The sequence below is a fragment of the Neomonachus schauinslandi genome, chromosome 11 (genome assembly GCF_002201575.2).
Source record: "Neomonachus schauinslandi chromosome 11, ASM220157v2, whole genome shotgun sequence".
NCBI classification, from domain to species: Eukaryota; Metazoa; Chordata; class Mammalia; order Carnivora; family Phocidae; genus Neomonachus; species Neomonachus schauinslandi.
The window spans coordinates 86,673,670-86,687,802 of record NC_058413.1 but is presented as its reverse complement, the minus strand read 5'-3'; the positions used below and the strand labels follow the sequence as shown (position 1 = coordinate 86,687,802).

The following is a 14,133-nucleotide window of genomic DNA, read 5'->3' as shown; positions in this document are numbered from 1 at the left end:
AAAAAAATAATAAATAAAATAAAACTGTCCTCAAGGAACCCTGATGAATTAGACTCTGATATAAGATGACTGGTTCTACTTAAGGTCATAAGTCAAATGCAACTTACCTTAGCAGGTTTGGAGCCCAAACAATTGCGAGGTTTTTTGCATGCATATTTGTGATGGAACAATAGTCAGCTAGAAGAGACAAGTGTCTCATCAGGAACTCGAGCGTTCTGGAAAATGCAATATAACATATTAATGAAAAGAAACAGTATGTAGCAGAATACAGCATAAAGCCCTTCTAATTAATTTTTAAGATTTCAATGGAAAAATAGAAAAGGAAACCATACAAACTCCAACAAAATTTTTTATTGCTTCTTAGGTCTGAATATTATTACCCCAGAAATGTCAGGAGAATATTATGAATTCTACATTCTGTATACAGTAATCACATCTATAGAACTCTAAGAAAAAAAGGTCTAAGGTAGATGCCGTAAGAAATTAACATTTCTGGGGCGCCTGGGTGGCTCAGTCGTTAAGCGTCTGCCTTCGGCTCAGGTCATGATCCCAGGGTCCTGGGATCGAGCCCCGCATCGGGCTCCCTGCTCCGCGGGAAGCCTGCTTCTCTCTCTCCCACTCCCCCTGCCTGTGTTACCTCTCTCGCTGTCTCTCTCTCTCTCAAATAAATAAAACCTTTAAAAAAAAAAAAAAATTAACATTTCTGACAGGACTTGTTCTAAGAAAATGGCCTTAGTTTTTAAAAATCTTTAGGAATATTTGCTCCTGGCTGTCAGACATCTAGTTTCAAAGACACCAATGAAGTAAATCCTCCATAAAAGCTAGTTTCTAGACAAATGATATCATGAAGTTATGTTATTCTACTTGCAGCAGACGCACTAACAGGAGGGGATTTAAACTTTTCTTTTATAAAAGAAAACAGTATTTCACAGGCCTAAAAGGTAAAAAGAAAAATTGCAGTGGGCACCAAGGGGAGAGAATAGTTGAGCAACTATATGTGTATATATATACATATACACACACATACATATATATGGAGAGAGAGGGGGGTGGATATTAAATAACAGGGCAGAACATTTTTGGAAAAGAAAGCATGAGCAGCTTAAATGCAAGTTATGAGAGAGAAACACAAAGAGGTATTACCTAGCAGCTCCTACATCTCTCTAAGTGTCCCTACCTACCTGTATAGGGATTGAAACTATTAAGGACAATGTATAGGAGACAGAAATTTAAGACTGTTATTTGAAACAGTAACGAAAGTAAAATAGTGGTCAGCATATGAGCCTCAAAGACCAAGATGAGCCCAACGTGAATCTGAGAAGAAAATGCAGACAGCAGCTAGAAGCACTGCTCAAGAGGCTTTCTACAGGGATCTCATCGAGTTCCCACAACAGCCCTACCTGCACAGTGCTACCACTCCCCACTTTACGGAGGAGAAAGCCAAGGTGTGCTCAGGTTACTCTCAAATCAAGGGCAGCCTGGCTCCACGGTCTCCCTTTCAACAGCATCTACTGCAGCTGAGTACAAATGGTACATCTTGGTCCCTCCTATACATACTTAAGTAGGAAAGGCAGACAGACAGACAGACAGAAGTGAGGCTGGTCTGGAGACAATGTAAAGTTGGGGAGCTTGAGAAATGTGTTTAGAAAATGTATAAAATTATATTATTTTGAGTGGGGGGTATATGAAGGAAGGGAAATATTTAAGTACCTCAGAAGAAATGTAAATCAAACCACCAAAGATAGCATTTTATTCACATATCTAATTGTAAAAATGTTTTTATATAAAAGCTCGTGGAGAATTTTAGTCAGAGTCCCATGAAATGAGCATTTTCATATTCAGCAGAGTACAAACTGCATAAATCTTCAAGGAATACAATTTGGAAATTGCTGTATATTGAGAAAAAACTTTAGTACCTTTTGATTTCTAAGGATTCCACTTTCAGGTTTTCAGCCAAAAAAAAAAATCTAGATTCCCAAAAAGATTCATGTAAATGGATGGTCCTCACAGTAATGTTCAAAACTGAGAGAGAGGGCGCCTGGGTGGCTCAGTTGGTTAAGCGACTGCCTTCCGCTCAGGTCATGATCCTGGAGTCCCGGGATCGAGTCCCGCATCGGGCTCCCTGCTCAGCAAGGAACCTGCTTCTCCCTCTGACCCTCCCCCCTCTCATGTGCTTGCTCTCTCTCATTCTCTCAAATAAATAAATAAAATCTTAAAAAAAAAAAAAAAAACTGGGAGAGAAAAAACCCATCATAGAATGCAGACTAGTACAGCCACTGCGGAAAACAGTATGGAGGTTCCTCAAAAAGTTAAAAATAGAATTACCTTACAGTCCAATAATGAAACTACTGAGTATTCACCCAAAAATACAAAAACACTAATTCAAAGGGATACATGCACCCCTATGTTTATTACAGCATTATTTACCATAGCCAAATTACAGAAGCAGCCCAAGTGTCCAACAATGGATGAATGGATAAAGAAGAGCTGGTATATACATACACTGGAATATTATTCATCCATAAAAAGAATGAACTCTTGCCATTTGCAACAATATGGGTGGAGCTAAAGAGTAAAAGCCTAGGTGAAATAAGTCAGAGAAAGACAAATAATATATGATTTCCCTCATATGTGGAATTTAAGAAACAAAACAAACAAGCAAATTAGGGAAAAGGTTAAATAACATATAGCCCATTCACATAAGAGAACACTATTAAAAATCATGTTTTTTCAAGAACATTTAAGGAACTAGGAAATGTGAATATTAAAATCTTAAAAAGTCTGGATGGAAAGAGATATATTAAAGGAGATTAACACTCAAATTATGTAGAAGAAGCTAGAATATAAAAACACATTATATAGCAGGAGATATATCACAAGGAATTACATATAATATAGGGTAGGAGATATGTGTATAGTGAACAATATATATAAAACATCTGGGCATACACTGTAGGTAATATATTAGGAACACAGAAGATAATATTAGGATATACATATTATATGTGTGTACGTGTGTGTGTGTGTATATATATATACACACACATCAGCAAGCTACAAAGTATATGTTGAACAAAATATGTAAAATGTATATGCAATATATATTATTGAACATTTACTATGTGCAAGGTTCTATTCTGAGACTACAGTGATAAATGACAAAATTCATGACCTCAAGGAGCTTGTGTTTTAAAGGGATTATACATAAAGTAGGCAATACTATATATATCCATATAAATATAGATATATATATAGAGAGAGAGAACATATAGTAGGATATACAATATATAATACATAGCAGGTAAAAGTATACAATGTTCAACAGGGAAGATTAAATAGATAAATAGTAAAGAAGCTACATATGCAATTAGTAAGGGAAATGCCTATATACATAATATAGTAGAAAAGTTATATATATCAATATACATTGTAAGCTTACTGAAAGCCAATGTTTATGAAAGGTTATTTTAATTCATAATGAAGTTAAATGCTATCAATACTTTATTTAAACATGATTAAAAATAGTATTTTCTTGCGTCTATAGGAAATACCTATGTATGTGAGTATATATGCACACACATTTATACATACACACTATAGATAAAACAAAAAAGTAAATGCATAGGTATACATAATAATAGTAGGGGTAATTAACTCATAAATAGCACTTATATAACAGGCCTTGTTCTAAGTGCTATTCCTTTAATATTCCTAATAATCCTAATAGAAAAGTACCAGTATTCTCTAATTCACAAACAATGAAACTGAGCCCAAGAGGCAAAGGAACTTGCCCAAGGTCACAAGGTCATATAGCTAATACAGGCAATTTGGCTCCAAAGTCCCTACATTATAATGCCTATAATACATAGACATTATATATAGTAGGTAACATAAATGTACTATATAACAGGGGATAAATATATAAGAGATATAAATAAAACATGTTGGGAGATTTATTTATATAAAATATAAAATATATAGGAGACATATGTACTTCACCATAAGAGAAATATATACATACATGATATATATACACACATACTCTCCATTATATATATATAAATACACACACACACACACACATGCATATACACTCTCTCCATATACATCTCTTCTTACTGACGTCCTCTTAATTCACCCACAATATTAACCAATACTCTCGATTCCCTCTGTAAAATGTACTGATTGGTGTCTAAGGCACTCTAAGTATGTTTGCCTATAGGTTTCTCTCCCTAAACCATTTTGACTAAATATAATTTAAATTTTAAGCAGGTTTACCTAAAGCCAATTTTAAGTGTTTCTCTGTTTATGCAAGATTATTTTAATTCACAATGAAGTTAAGTGCTATCACACTTACAAAATATGACTTTTAAAAAAAGAATTTGTTTCTTGCTCCTGTGAAATCTGTTGAATATTTTGCAGTCTTGATAAAGGTGAGGTGCCAAATGAAGAAGGAACAAATACTGTGACAAACAGAATAATTTAAAACAAAACCTATAATTACCAGTAATATTCTCATAGAGAGAAGAGATTATAACCATGAGATAAGAGAAGGATGCTATAAAGTAGGAGCATTCAGAGGAACAAGAAAGGGAGTTCTTGGAAATCATTTTCTTTTAAACCAAGAAATGGCCTGGAGGAAATCCATACATGGAAACTGACAAAGAGAAGGTAAGAAATGAAAGAGTTGGTTCAAGAACTACAATAAATCCAGTAAGAGAACAGAGAAAAGAGCTGGGGTTTAAGTTGCAATGAGAACCATCGAGGAAATAATAACAAGAAAAATGGAAGTTCCCTGATGGAAAAGGCCCACCAAGTGCCCAAAGCAAAGAAAAAGAACCCACTCCAAGACAAGTCAATGTGAAAACTGAACACTAGGTATGTTCCAAGTGTAAAAGCATCCAGAAAGGATACAGACAAAACAAAATACATCATATTAAGAACTGGCAGACTAGAATCAGATATCACTGTGGCATTTTTGCTTAGAAGACAATGGTGTGATATTACCAAAATTATGGGAAAAAATTATTTACATACTAAAATTCTATAGTTATCAATCAAATGCAAGAGTAGAATAAGAGCATTTCTATATCAATGTCTCAAAACATTTACCTCCCTTATAGCTTTCCTCAAGAAGCTACCAAAGATGTCTACTACAAAGCAGGGAGTACACACAAGGGAGGTGACGGCAAGAGATCCCAAAAAGAAGGATCCAACTCCTGCAGGAGGCAATGAAGAGAATTTCCAAAATGAGGGGGAAGAGTTGAAAGTGTTGTAGATCTAGAGAGCAATCAGCCTGGACTGAGGGACTGAGTAGTGGGATAAAAGGCTCCAGGAGGGATGTTTTCATGGGACAAAAAAAAGAAAGACAGAAAGCTTGTCTGAGAAGTCTGAACACACTGGGAGAACATATGTAGTCAGTCCTGTGAGAGTTTCAGGGATAAACTAGTGACGAACAGAAACTTAGCAAGCCAAAAATGGGCAAATGCTCCACAAACACACACAAAGTTCTCCCAGAAAGGAAAGAGAAGTCTAGTATATATTATGTGCAGTTGTAAATCACAGTTACAAAGTTATTACAATATAGACAGTGAATACTAATTTAATTCCAAATGCTGACGTAACCAGACTATGAAGATGAGAGAAGGGGAAACGTGTGTTTGTGTGGTGCTGGGGCGGGTGGGTAAAGAAAGCTAAATTTCATTTACTTAAAAGGAAGGTAAAAATAACATCTAAAAATAAAAAATAAACATAAGCATGTTATTCAGAAACAGAAGCTGAGGAGAAATCAGAAAGGGGAGCTGTGAGGCAGGAAACTTACTTTTCACTAGCAACTATGCAGACCATTTGACTTTTTAAAATGATGTACACAGATGTTATATTGGTCTTTTTTTCTTAATTTAGAGAAAAAAGATATATTTACATGGTACCTCTTGTTAAAACTACCAAGTCAAGAAGTCTTGGCTTAATTCTAACCATCTGTCTTGCTATGCTTTATATTAAAAAAAAATACTAAGGACCAGACTCATTGGCACATTGGATCTCATTTTAACATCAAAAAAAAAAAAATCCTCTTAAGAAGGTATTATTAGTATTCTTTTCACAGATACGGAGATTAATGTTTGGAGAGGTCACGAAGGAAGTGATGAAGTTGCAAATTCAAACTCAGATCTATCAAAGCTAATATTCGTTATACTGCACTAGGTTTCTTTTTCTGTAACTTAAGGAAAAGTCTTTTTCCTCCTTAAAATATTCTCCAATAACTGTGTGTTATCAGATTTGTCTCCTCAGCCTTCTTTTTCAGGGTTGAATACCTGAATTTCTTGAGCTTCCTTCACAAAAGCTCTTTTGTGTTGTATTTTTTTCACTCTTCAGTGGGTTCTTAAGAACTTCTTTAAATTCCCCACGTTCCTCTTAAGACAGGACACATTAATGACACAATGAGGCAATGCTAAGTTACCTTCTGGCTCTTGATCATCATGATTTATAGCTATAGTGTGGACTTAAAAAAAATGCTGATTTTTAAAAATTTATTTTAATTTTTTATTGGTATGTTAATCACCATACATTACATCATTAGTTTTTGAGAAAGACATGTATCATATGACCTCACTGATATGAAGAATTCTTAATCTCAGGAAACAAACTGAGGGTTGCTGGAGTGGGGGGTGGGGTGGGAGGGATGGGGTGGCTGGGTGATAGACACTGGGGAGGGTATGTGCTATGGTGAGCGCTGTGAATTGTGCAAGACTGTTGAATCACAGATCTGTACCTCTGAAACAAATAATGCAATATATGTTAAGAAAAAAAAAAAAGAAGATAGCAGGAGGGGAAGAATGAAGGGGGGGAAATCGGAGGGGGAGACGAACCATGAGAGACGATGGACTCTGAAAAACAAACTGAGGGTTCTAGTGGGGAGGGGGGTGGGAGAATGGGTTAGCCTGGTGATGGGTATTAAAGAGGGCATGTTCTGCATGGAGCACTGGATGTTATGTACAAACAATGAATCATGGAAAATGCTGATTTTTAATGTTGATTAAAACTTTTAGGGGTGCCTTGCTGGCTCAGTCAGAAGAGTGTGTGACGCTTGATCTCAGGATTATGGGTTCAAGCCCCACACTGGATGTAGATATTAGTTAACTAAATTAAAAAAGAATTTTAGTGTTGATTTAGCGCCAAATATATGCTGTTTTATTTTTCATTTTTTTAAATTTTATTATGTTATGTTAGTCACCATACAATACATCAGTTTTTGATGTAGTGATCCATGATTCATTGTTTTTGTAGAACACCCAGTACTCCATGCAGTACGTGCCCTCCTTAATACCCATCACCAGGCTAACCCATCCCCTCATCCCCCTCCCCTCTAGAACCCTCAGTTTGTTTCTCAGAGTCCATAGTCTCTCATGGTTCATCTTTCCCTCCGATTCCCCCCCCCTTCATTTTTCCCTTCCTTCTCCTAATGTCCTCCATGCTATTCCTTATGTTCCACAAATAAGTAAAACTATATGATAATTGACTTTCTCTGCTTGACTTATTTCACTTAGCATAATCTCCTTCAGTCCCAACCATGTTGATGTAAAAGTTGGGTATTCATCCTTTCTGATGGCTGAGTAATATTCCATTGTATATATGGACCACATCTCCTTTATCCATTCATCTGTTGAAGGGCATCTCGGCTCTTTCCACTGTTTGGCTATTGTGGACATTGCTGCTATGAACATTGGGGTGCATATGGCCCTTCTTTTCACTACATCTGTGTCTTTGGGGTAAATACCCAGGAGTGCAATTGCTGGGTCATAGGGTAGCTCTATTTTTAATTTTCTGAGGCACCTCCACACTGTTTTCCAAAGTGGCTGTACCAACTTGCATTCCCACCAACAGTGTAAGAGGGTTCCCCTTTCTCCACAACCTCTTCAACATTTGTTCTTTCTTGCCTTGTCAATTTTTGCCATTCTAACTGGTGTAAGGTGGTATTGGAGTGTGGTTTTGATTTGAATTTCCCTGATGGCTAATGATGATGAACATTTTTTCATGTGTCTGTTAGCCATTTGTATGTCTTCTTTGGAGAAGTGTCTGTTCATGTCTTCTGCCCATTTTTTGACTTGATTATTTGTTTTTTGGGTGTTGAGCTTGAGAAGTTTTTTATAGATCATGGATACCAGCCCTTTATCTGTAATGTCATTTGCAAATATAATATATATATGAACAATGCCATTTTGAAAAAGAAAGCACTAAATTATTTGTGTATTACTAAAACATCTACTGCATTTAATTTTTTTTCAGTAACTGAAATTTTAAAATTTTACCTTTTGCTTTTTTGCATATCATCATCTATGATTTATACTGTTTTCTTTCTCTCACTAAATGGCAGTCATCTTCAATTTTATTTTGGTCTTCTCAGACATGAGCAAAAATATTTCTGAGAGTCCAAACTAACATACAAATTAAACTGAGTCTTAAAAAGTAGCAACAACAAAAAAACCAATGAATAAGAACAAAACCTTAAAAACACCCAAAAAACAGGTTTATTGATCATCTGAGGGTCTCCTGAGGAAGAATTCTGAGATACCTGTTAGATTTTGTGGTTCTATGTAGTTTGGATACCTTTTGAAAAAGAAAAGAGGGTTGGAAAAAAAAGGAATCAAGGAAACTGGAATCCAGTACTGTGTCCACATGTTGGACTCAAGCAATCACAAGTCAATATTCATACTTGTGATCATGCATCCCAGCATTTCTCAGTGGCTCAAAAGACAAAGAAAACAACAAAACAGGTTGAGTCAACTATTCATTTGTTCATTTATTCGTTCATTAACTCAACATTTACTAAGTGCCTATCGAATGCCAAGCACTGTGCCAGGCCTTGGGATACAATGACAAATAAACGTAACGCCTGAACAAATGGAAGTTTATATAGAACTCCACGGAAATTTAGTTAGAAACCTAAAGAAAAAAACCACTCTTCACATCAACTGACTTGTACTTTTGGGTGATATCTTACAACACGTGACTTACCTGTAGTGTGGAGGGGGGAGTTGCTGGATGACATCGTGAATTTTTATCAGCCTTTCTTCATCTGTTGCTGCTGAAACAGCATCCTGCAACAACCATATTGTGAAATAAACCAGGAGGCTTTGTTGGTAAAAATGAAAGTTCTTCACTTACAATTCAGTTTTCACTCTACTCTTTGATGCTGAACGACAATGAAACACAGAGTATCAAGAAAGTAAACTTTGTTTCCATACTATGCGGACATTGAAATCTATTAAAAGATAACTTTTTAAAACTTTATGGTAACCAATATTAAAGGTGATAAGATTAGTGGATCAAAGTCAGAAACTAAAAGAAAGAAAATGTGAAAACAGTGAAGACTATGGACTAGCTAGCAACAACTGCTTTTTTGTTGTCTTTAAAGGAGATATTTTAGTCACAGAACTATTTCTTATATGACCAAACCAAATCTTTACATGTTTTGCCTAAAATCACAGCAAAACTCCAAAGAGAATTTGATTAAAAGTGACCTTACTCACAGAAAATTTCTCATACAGCTGGTAGGTAAGCAGAGGGTTTGGGAGCTCTCGAAAATATAGCTTACAGAGGGAGCCCACGGAATGGATGTCTTGAACATATGGTTCTTTTGTCAAGTCGGGGACATGTTCAGAGTCAAATTCATGGCTAAGAAAGACAAACGAGAGACAAAACAAAATTATTTTATTGAAGAAAAAGGAAATATATGACTTAAAACAGAAAGCAAAGTTAATGTTTTAGTCAAATGACTGTATTTTATCTAAGTAATAGTTGGACTTCAGCAGTAACTGGATGTCTGTTCATAAGACAAATGTTTTTCTAAGTGGAAATTACAGGCATAGTTCTAATATTAAAATGGACAACGATCTCTGAAATGCATATGGATGAGCAGTTCTTAACACACAGATCTGAAAACAGAACTCCTAATTCTAATGGTTTGAATATCCAGTATTTTGGCAATTCTGCAAACTAGGGCTGAAGGGCAGCTGGTCCATGAGCAACTCTGTACAGAAATCCCTCAGGTACAAGAAGTATAGTTCAGGAATACTTTACTGAAGAAAGGTAAAGGAGCCAGAAACAATATAAAGCAATTTCTAGCTAACCAAATTTTAATAGCCAGCAAAATCATAGTGTAAAGTGAGTGAAATGAAAGTTGTGCTTAGAATACTAAGGCAGGTTAGGGCTCATTTTCCAGGAGGTTAATTAATATTAATCTACAGGTATGGGACTACTTATCAACCTAGAGGATTAGTATATGTGGACAATGTGAATATGAGATCTGCTGCAGCTGAAACTAAAGACTGACAACTGTCTTTAGCACAAGAATCAATTTAAGTATTTTCCAAACATGTATTCCTGAAAATAGAGATGAGCTCTATGGCCAATTAGAATACTAAAATCTTCATGGAATAATGGCAATTACTAGGCACCACAGTGAAAAATAAAGGATAACAACATATTAAGAACAGACTAGAATCTGAGAGATTAAGCAAAAATAAAATTTCTATTGCTCATATAAAGGAGACCACTATTTTTGTCTCTGAGAAGGGGAGAGGATGTAGAATACATAGCACATACACACTTGAGCATACGCTACAGCACTGGGGCTAAAGGAGATTAGAAGAAGTTTCACCACAGAAATGCAAACAATTATAAGAGAATATTATGAAAAACTATGCCAACAATTTGAACAATCTGGAAGAAATGGATCAATTCCTGGAAGCATATAAACTACCAAAACTGAAACAGGAAGAAACAGAGAACTTGAACAGACTGATAACCAGGAAAGAAATCGAATCAGTAATCAAAAATCTCCCAACAAAATCCAGGACCAGATGGCTTCAAGGGTAAATTCTACCAACATTTAAGGAAGAGTTAATACTTATTCTTCTCAAACTATTCCAAAAAACAGAAAAGGAAGGAAAACTTCCAAACTCATTCTATGGGGCCAGCATTACCCTGATTCTAAAACCAGATAAAGAATCCACTAAAAAAGAGAACTACAGGCCAATATCCCTGATGAATATAGAAGAAAAAATTCTCAATAAAACACTAGTAAAATGAATCCGACAGGACATTTACCAAAATCATTCACCCTGATCAAGTGGGATTTATTCATGGGTTGCAAGGGTGGTTCAACAGAATGTTTCACTTGTTGATTTTAATTAAGAACTAAGGAATACTTCTATTATAGTGTAAATTTTCATCTCTCATTGTCTTCATGGATTCAAACTTTGAAATTTGCTAAAATCTTCAAATACTGCAATGAGGCAAAATACAAGTACTGAAGAGGTTAGGGGGACATGGTTTTCTGATACAACAGATGAAGAAATGGCATTCAGGGAAACATTTACAGAGAACACAATGGATATTATCTCCTACTTTATCTAAACTGTATTACTGAAAATTATGGTTATCAATGTGACTTATTTTTGAAATCATTTCATGTTAATAAATTATAATAGGAATGAAAAAGAAAATGCCAAATAAGGTTTTACCGTAGTCTCTGGATATTAGAGGCAACGCCAGAGAGACGATATATTCCATCCACAATGCCATATCTCTCAATGAATGCTGTACAGCTCTGAAGAACCTGGGGCACTAAAGAGAATTTTTAAAGACATGGTTAAACCAGGAGTATTCCACCACAACAAAGTCACAAAAAAAAATGAGAATGTCTTAGTTTTCACAAGCAAAATAAAATCTGGTAAATTAAAATTATAAGGGGCAGAGATTAATCTACTACAAAAAGTGATGAGGACATATTTAACTTATTTTCACATCTAAACTAGACAACTGGGGGCGCCTGGGTGGCTCAGTCATTAAGCATCTGCCTTCAGCTCAGGTCACGATCCCAGGGTCCTGGGATCAAGCCCCACATCAGGTTCCCTGCTCCACGGGAAGCCTGCTTCTTCCTCTCCCACTCCCCTTCCTTGCGTTCCCTCTCTCGCTCTCTCTCTCTGTCAAATAAATAAATAAAATCTTAAAAAAATAAATTAAAATAAACTAGACAACTGGTTCCTGAATATCAAGACAGGCTCTCTCCCATTACATTTAGCTAAGTGAAAGAATTCATACGTTATTAGGACAGTCCTCTTAAGTTCTTCTGCAGCAGTCTTGTTTAGGTCATGTTACAACACTAAGATGAACTGTTTTGTCCTAACACCATACCAGACTTAAAAAAAAAAAAAAAAAAAAGCTGTTCAGCTGGATTTCATACATGGAAAATGGATATACAAAGTTAATGCTTAGTCCAACATGATAATTGCCTATAAGTGCACCAATTTCTCACTTTGAAAAGTTTCTTCCATCTTTTCATAGTTAATGCTAATTCTAAATTTTATCCAATAAACAAAACACTGACATAAGGCAAAGGTCAAAGCAATTTCAAGTAGAAGGAATCTTTTGATTTCCTGCCTATCTTTACATTAAAATAGCTTTACATTAAAACTGTTTTGGGGCGCTTGGGTGGCTCAGTCATTAAGTGTCTGCCTTCAGCTCAGGTCATGATCCAGGGTCCTGGGATGGAGCCCCGCATCGGGCTCCCTGCTCAGCAGGGAGCCTGCTTCTCCCTCTCCCTCTGCCTGCCGCTCCCCCAGCTTGTGCTCTCTCTCTCTTTCAAATAAATAAATAAAATATTTTTTAAAAAATGTTTGACTTAATACTATCACCTCCTCAATAAGTAGAAAGAAAAGAAGGGTACTCTTTCTGGTTACTTCATTGAATACCTGACACAAATGGACAGCTATTCTGGGCCTACAGTCTAGAAAAGACTGTTTGAGGTATAAAATTAAAAATTTTTCATAATCACTCAAAACTGTACAGTAGCTGAAATTTGAACCTATTTGTCTCATAATGCAGACTGATAAATTTACTTCATCAACAGGATTTAGTAACTATGTTCATTTGATAGTGTTAGTTAAAATCCCTGAAAAGAAGGTTGGGAGAACATTATTTGGTCTACAGAAAACTACTACACCAAGGGATGAAACATTCAGATTGGGAAATGAAAAAATTAAAATATTTTAATAAGTTAATTTTAGCTAATGTATTTTACTTACTGCATAAAACACTACTTTATTATTATAACAGGTTTTTCTTGGTTCTCCTGCCTTTTGCTGTTCTTCCTGCATTCTATCTTTTAAATTCTGTCAGATCCTCTAATTTACATTTAAAATTTATAGTCCCTAGCTTTGAATTATTTTTTAAATCAACTATATTATTGAGCGTGTAATATGTGCCAAGCTGTTTTTTACAATGGATGCTCTCATTTAATTCTCACAGAAATTTACGGAAAAGCTCTATCATTATCCCCATTACATATATAGAGAGGAAACTGAATCTTACAAAGTTTTACCTAAGGGCAAGCAGGAAACAATGGCAGAAATGAGATTCTAACTCAAGGAGTCCAAGGAGAAAGCCGATTTTTAACCATGGCAAAAAACTGCCTAAAATATAAGGTCCTTCACAGTTGCACTTATTTATTGTTACCATATTTCCATATTTCACAACTCTAGGCCAAATGAAGTCTCATCTTTTGCCATACAAACCAGTCATTTTATAAGTCCCTCAATTTCCTGGTAGAGGAAAAACAATTGCCTCTCCCTGGTCTCTCTTCCTACTATCACCTTCTTATAGAAAAACTCTTGGCTGTTGTTGAAAACCTAACTTAACTATCCCTCTTAAGCAAGCCTTCTTTGAATATCCCCAAGGAGAGTTAGCTGCACTATGTTATAGGTGCCCAAAGAACTATGTCATTTTGAAATATTATTTGCGAAAAACTAGGGGGCGGAGCAAGATGGCGGAGGAGTAGGAGACCTGGATTTCCTCTCCTCTCAGGAATTCAGCTGGATAGGGATCAAACCATTCTGAACACCTACAAACTCAACAGGAGATCGAAGAAAAGAAGAGCAACAACTCTCTCATCAGAAAAGCGACCACTTTCTGGAAGGTAGGACGTGCGGAGAAGTGAATCCGAGGCGATATTCGGGAGGATAGACAGCGGGGGAGGGGCCTCCCTCGGCCGCTTCTGGCAAGTGATAGAACCACGGAGCACAAAATTGGAACTTTTAAAAGTCTGCTCCGCTGAGGGACATCACTCTGGTG

General features: G+C 36.0%; 1 protein-coding gene across 2 annotated transcripts in view; it reads right to left on the bottom strand.

The window, feature by feature from the left end:
• The window catches only part of ARHGAP32 (Rho GTPase activating protein 32), a 217,963-nt gene that overhangs the window by 19,942 nt on the left and 183,888 nt on the right, over window positions 1-14,133 (bottom strand). For both annotated transcript variants that reach the window (XM_044919193.1, XM_044919194.1), the window contains 4 exons: window positions 11,526-11,628; window positions 9,531-9,675; window positions 9,016-9,098; window positions 108-215 (listed from right to left, as the gene is read on the bottom strand). In XM_044919193.1, coding sequence (XP_044775128.1) covers window positions 108-215; window positions 9,016-9,098; window positions 9,531-9,675; window positions 11,526-11,628 — 439 coding nt within the window. The remainder of the gene's footprint in view (window positions 1-107; window positions 216-9,015; window positions 9,099-9,530; window positions 9,676-11,525; window positions 11,629-14,133) is intronic.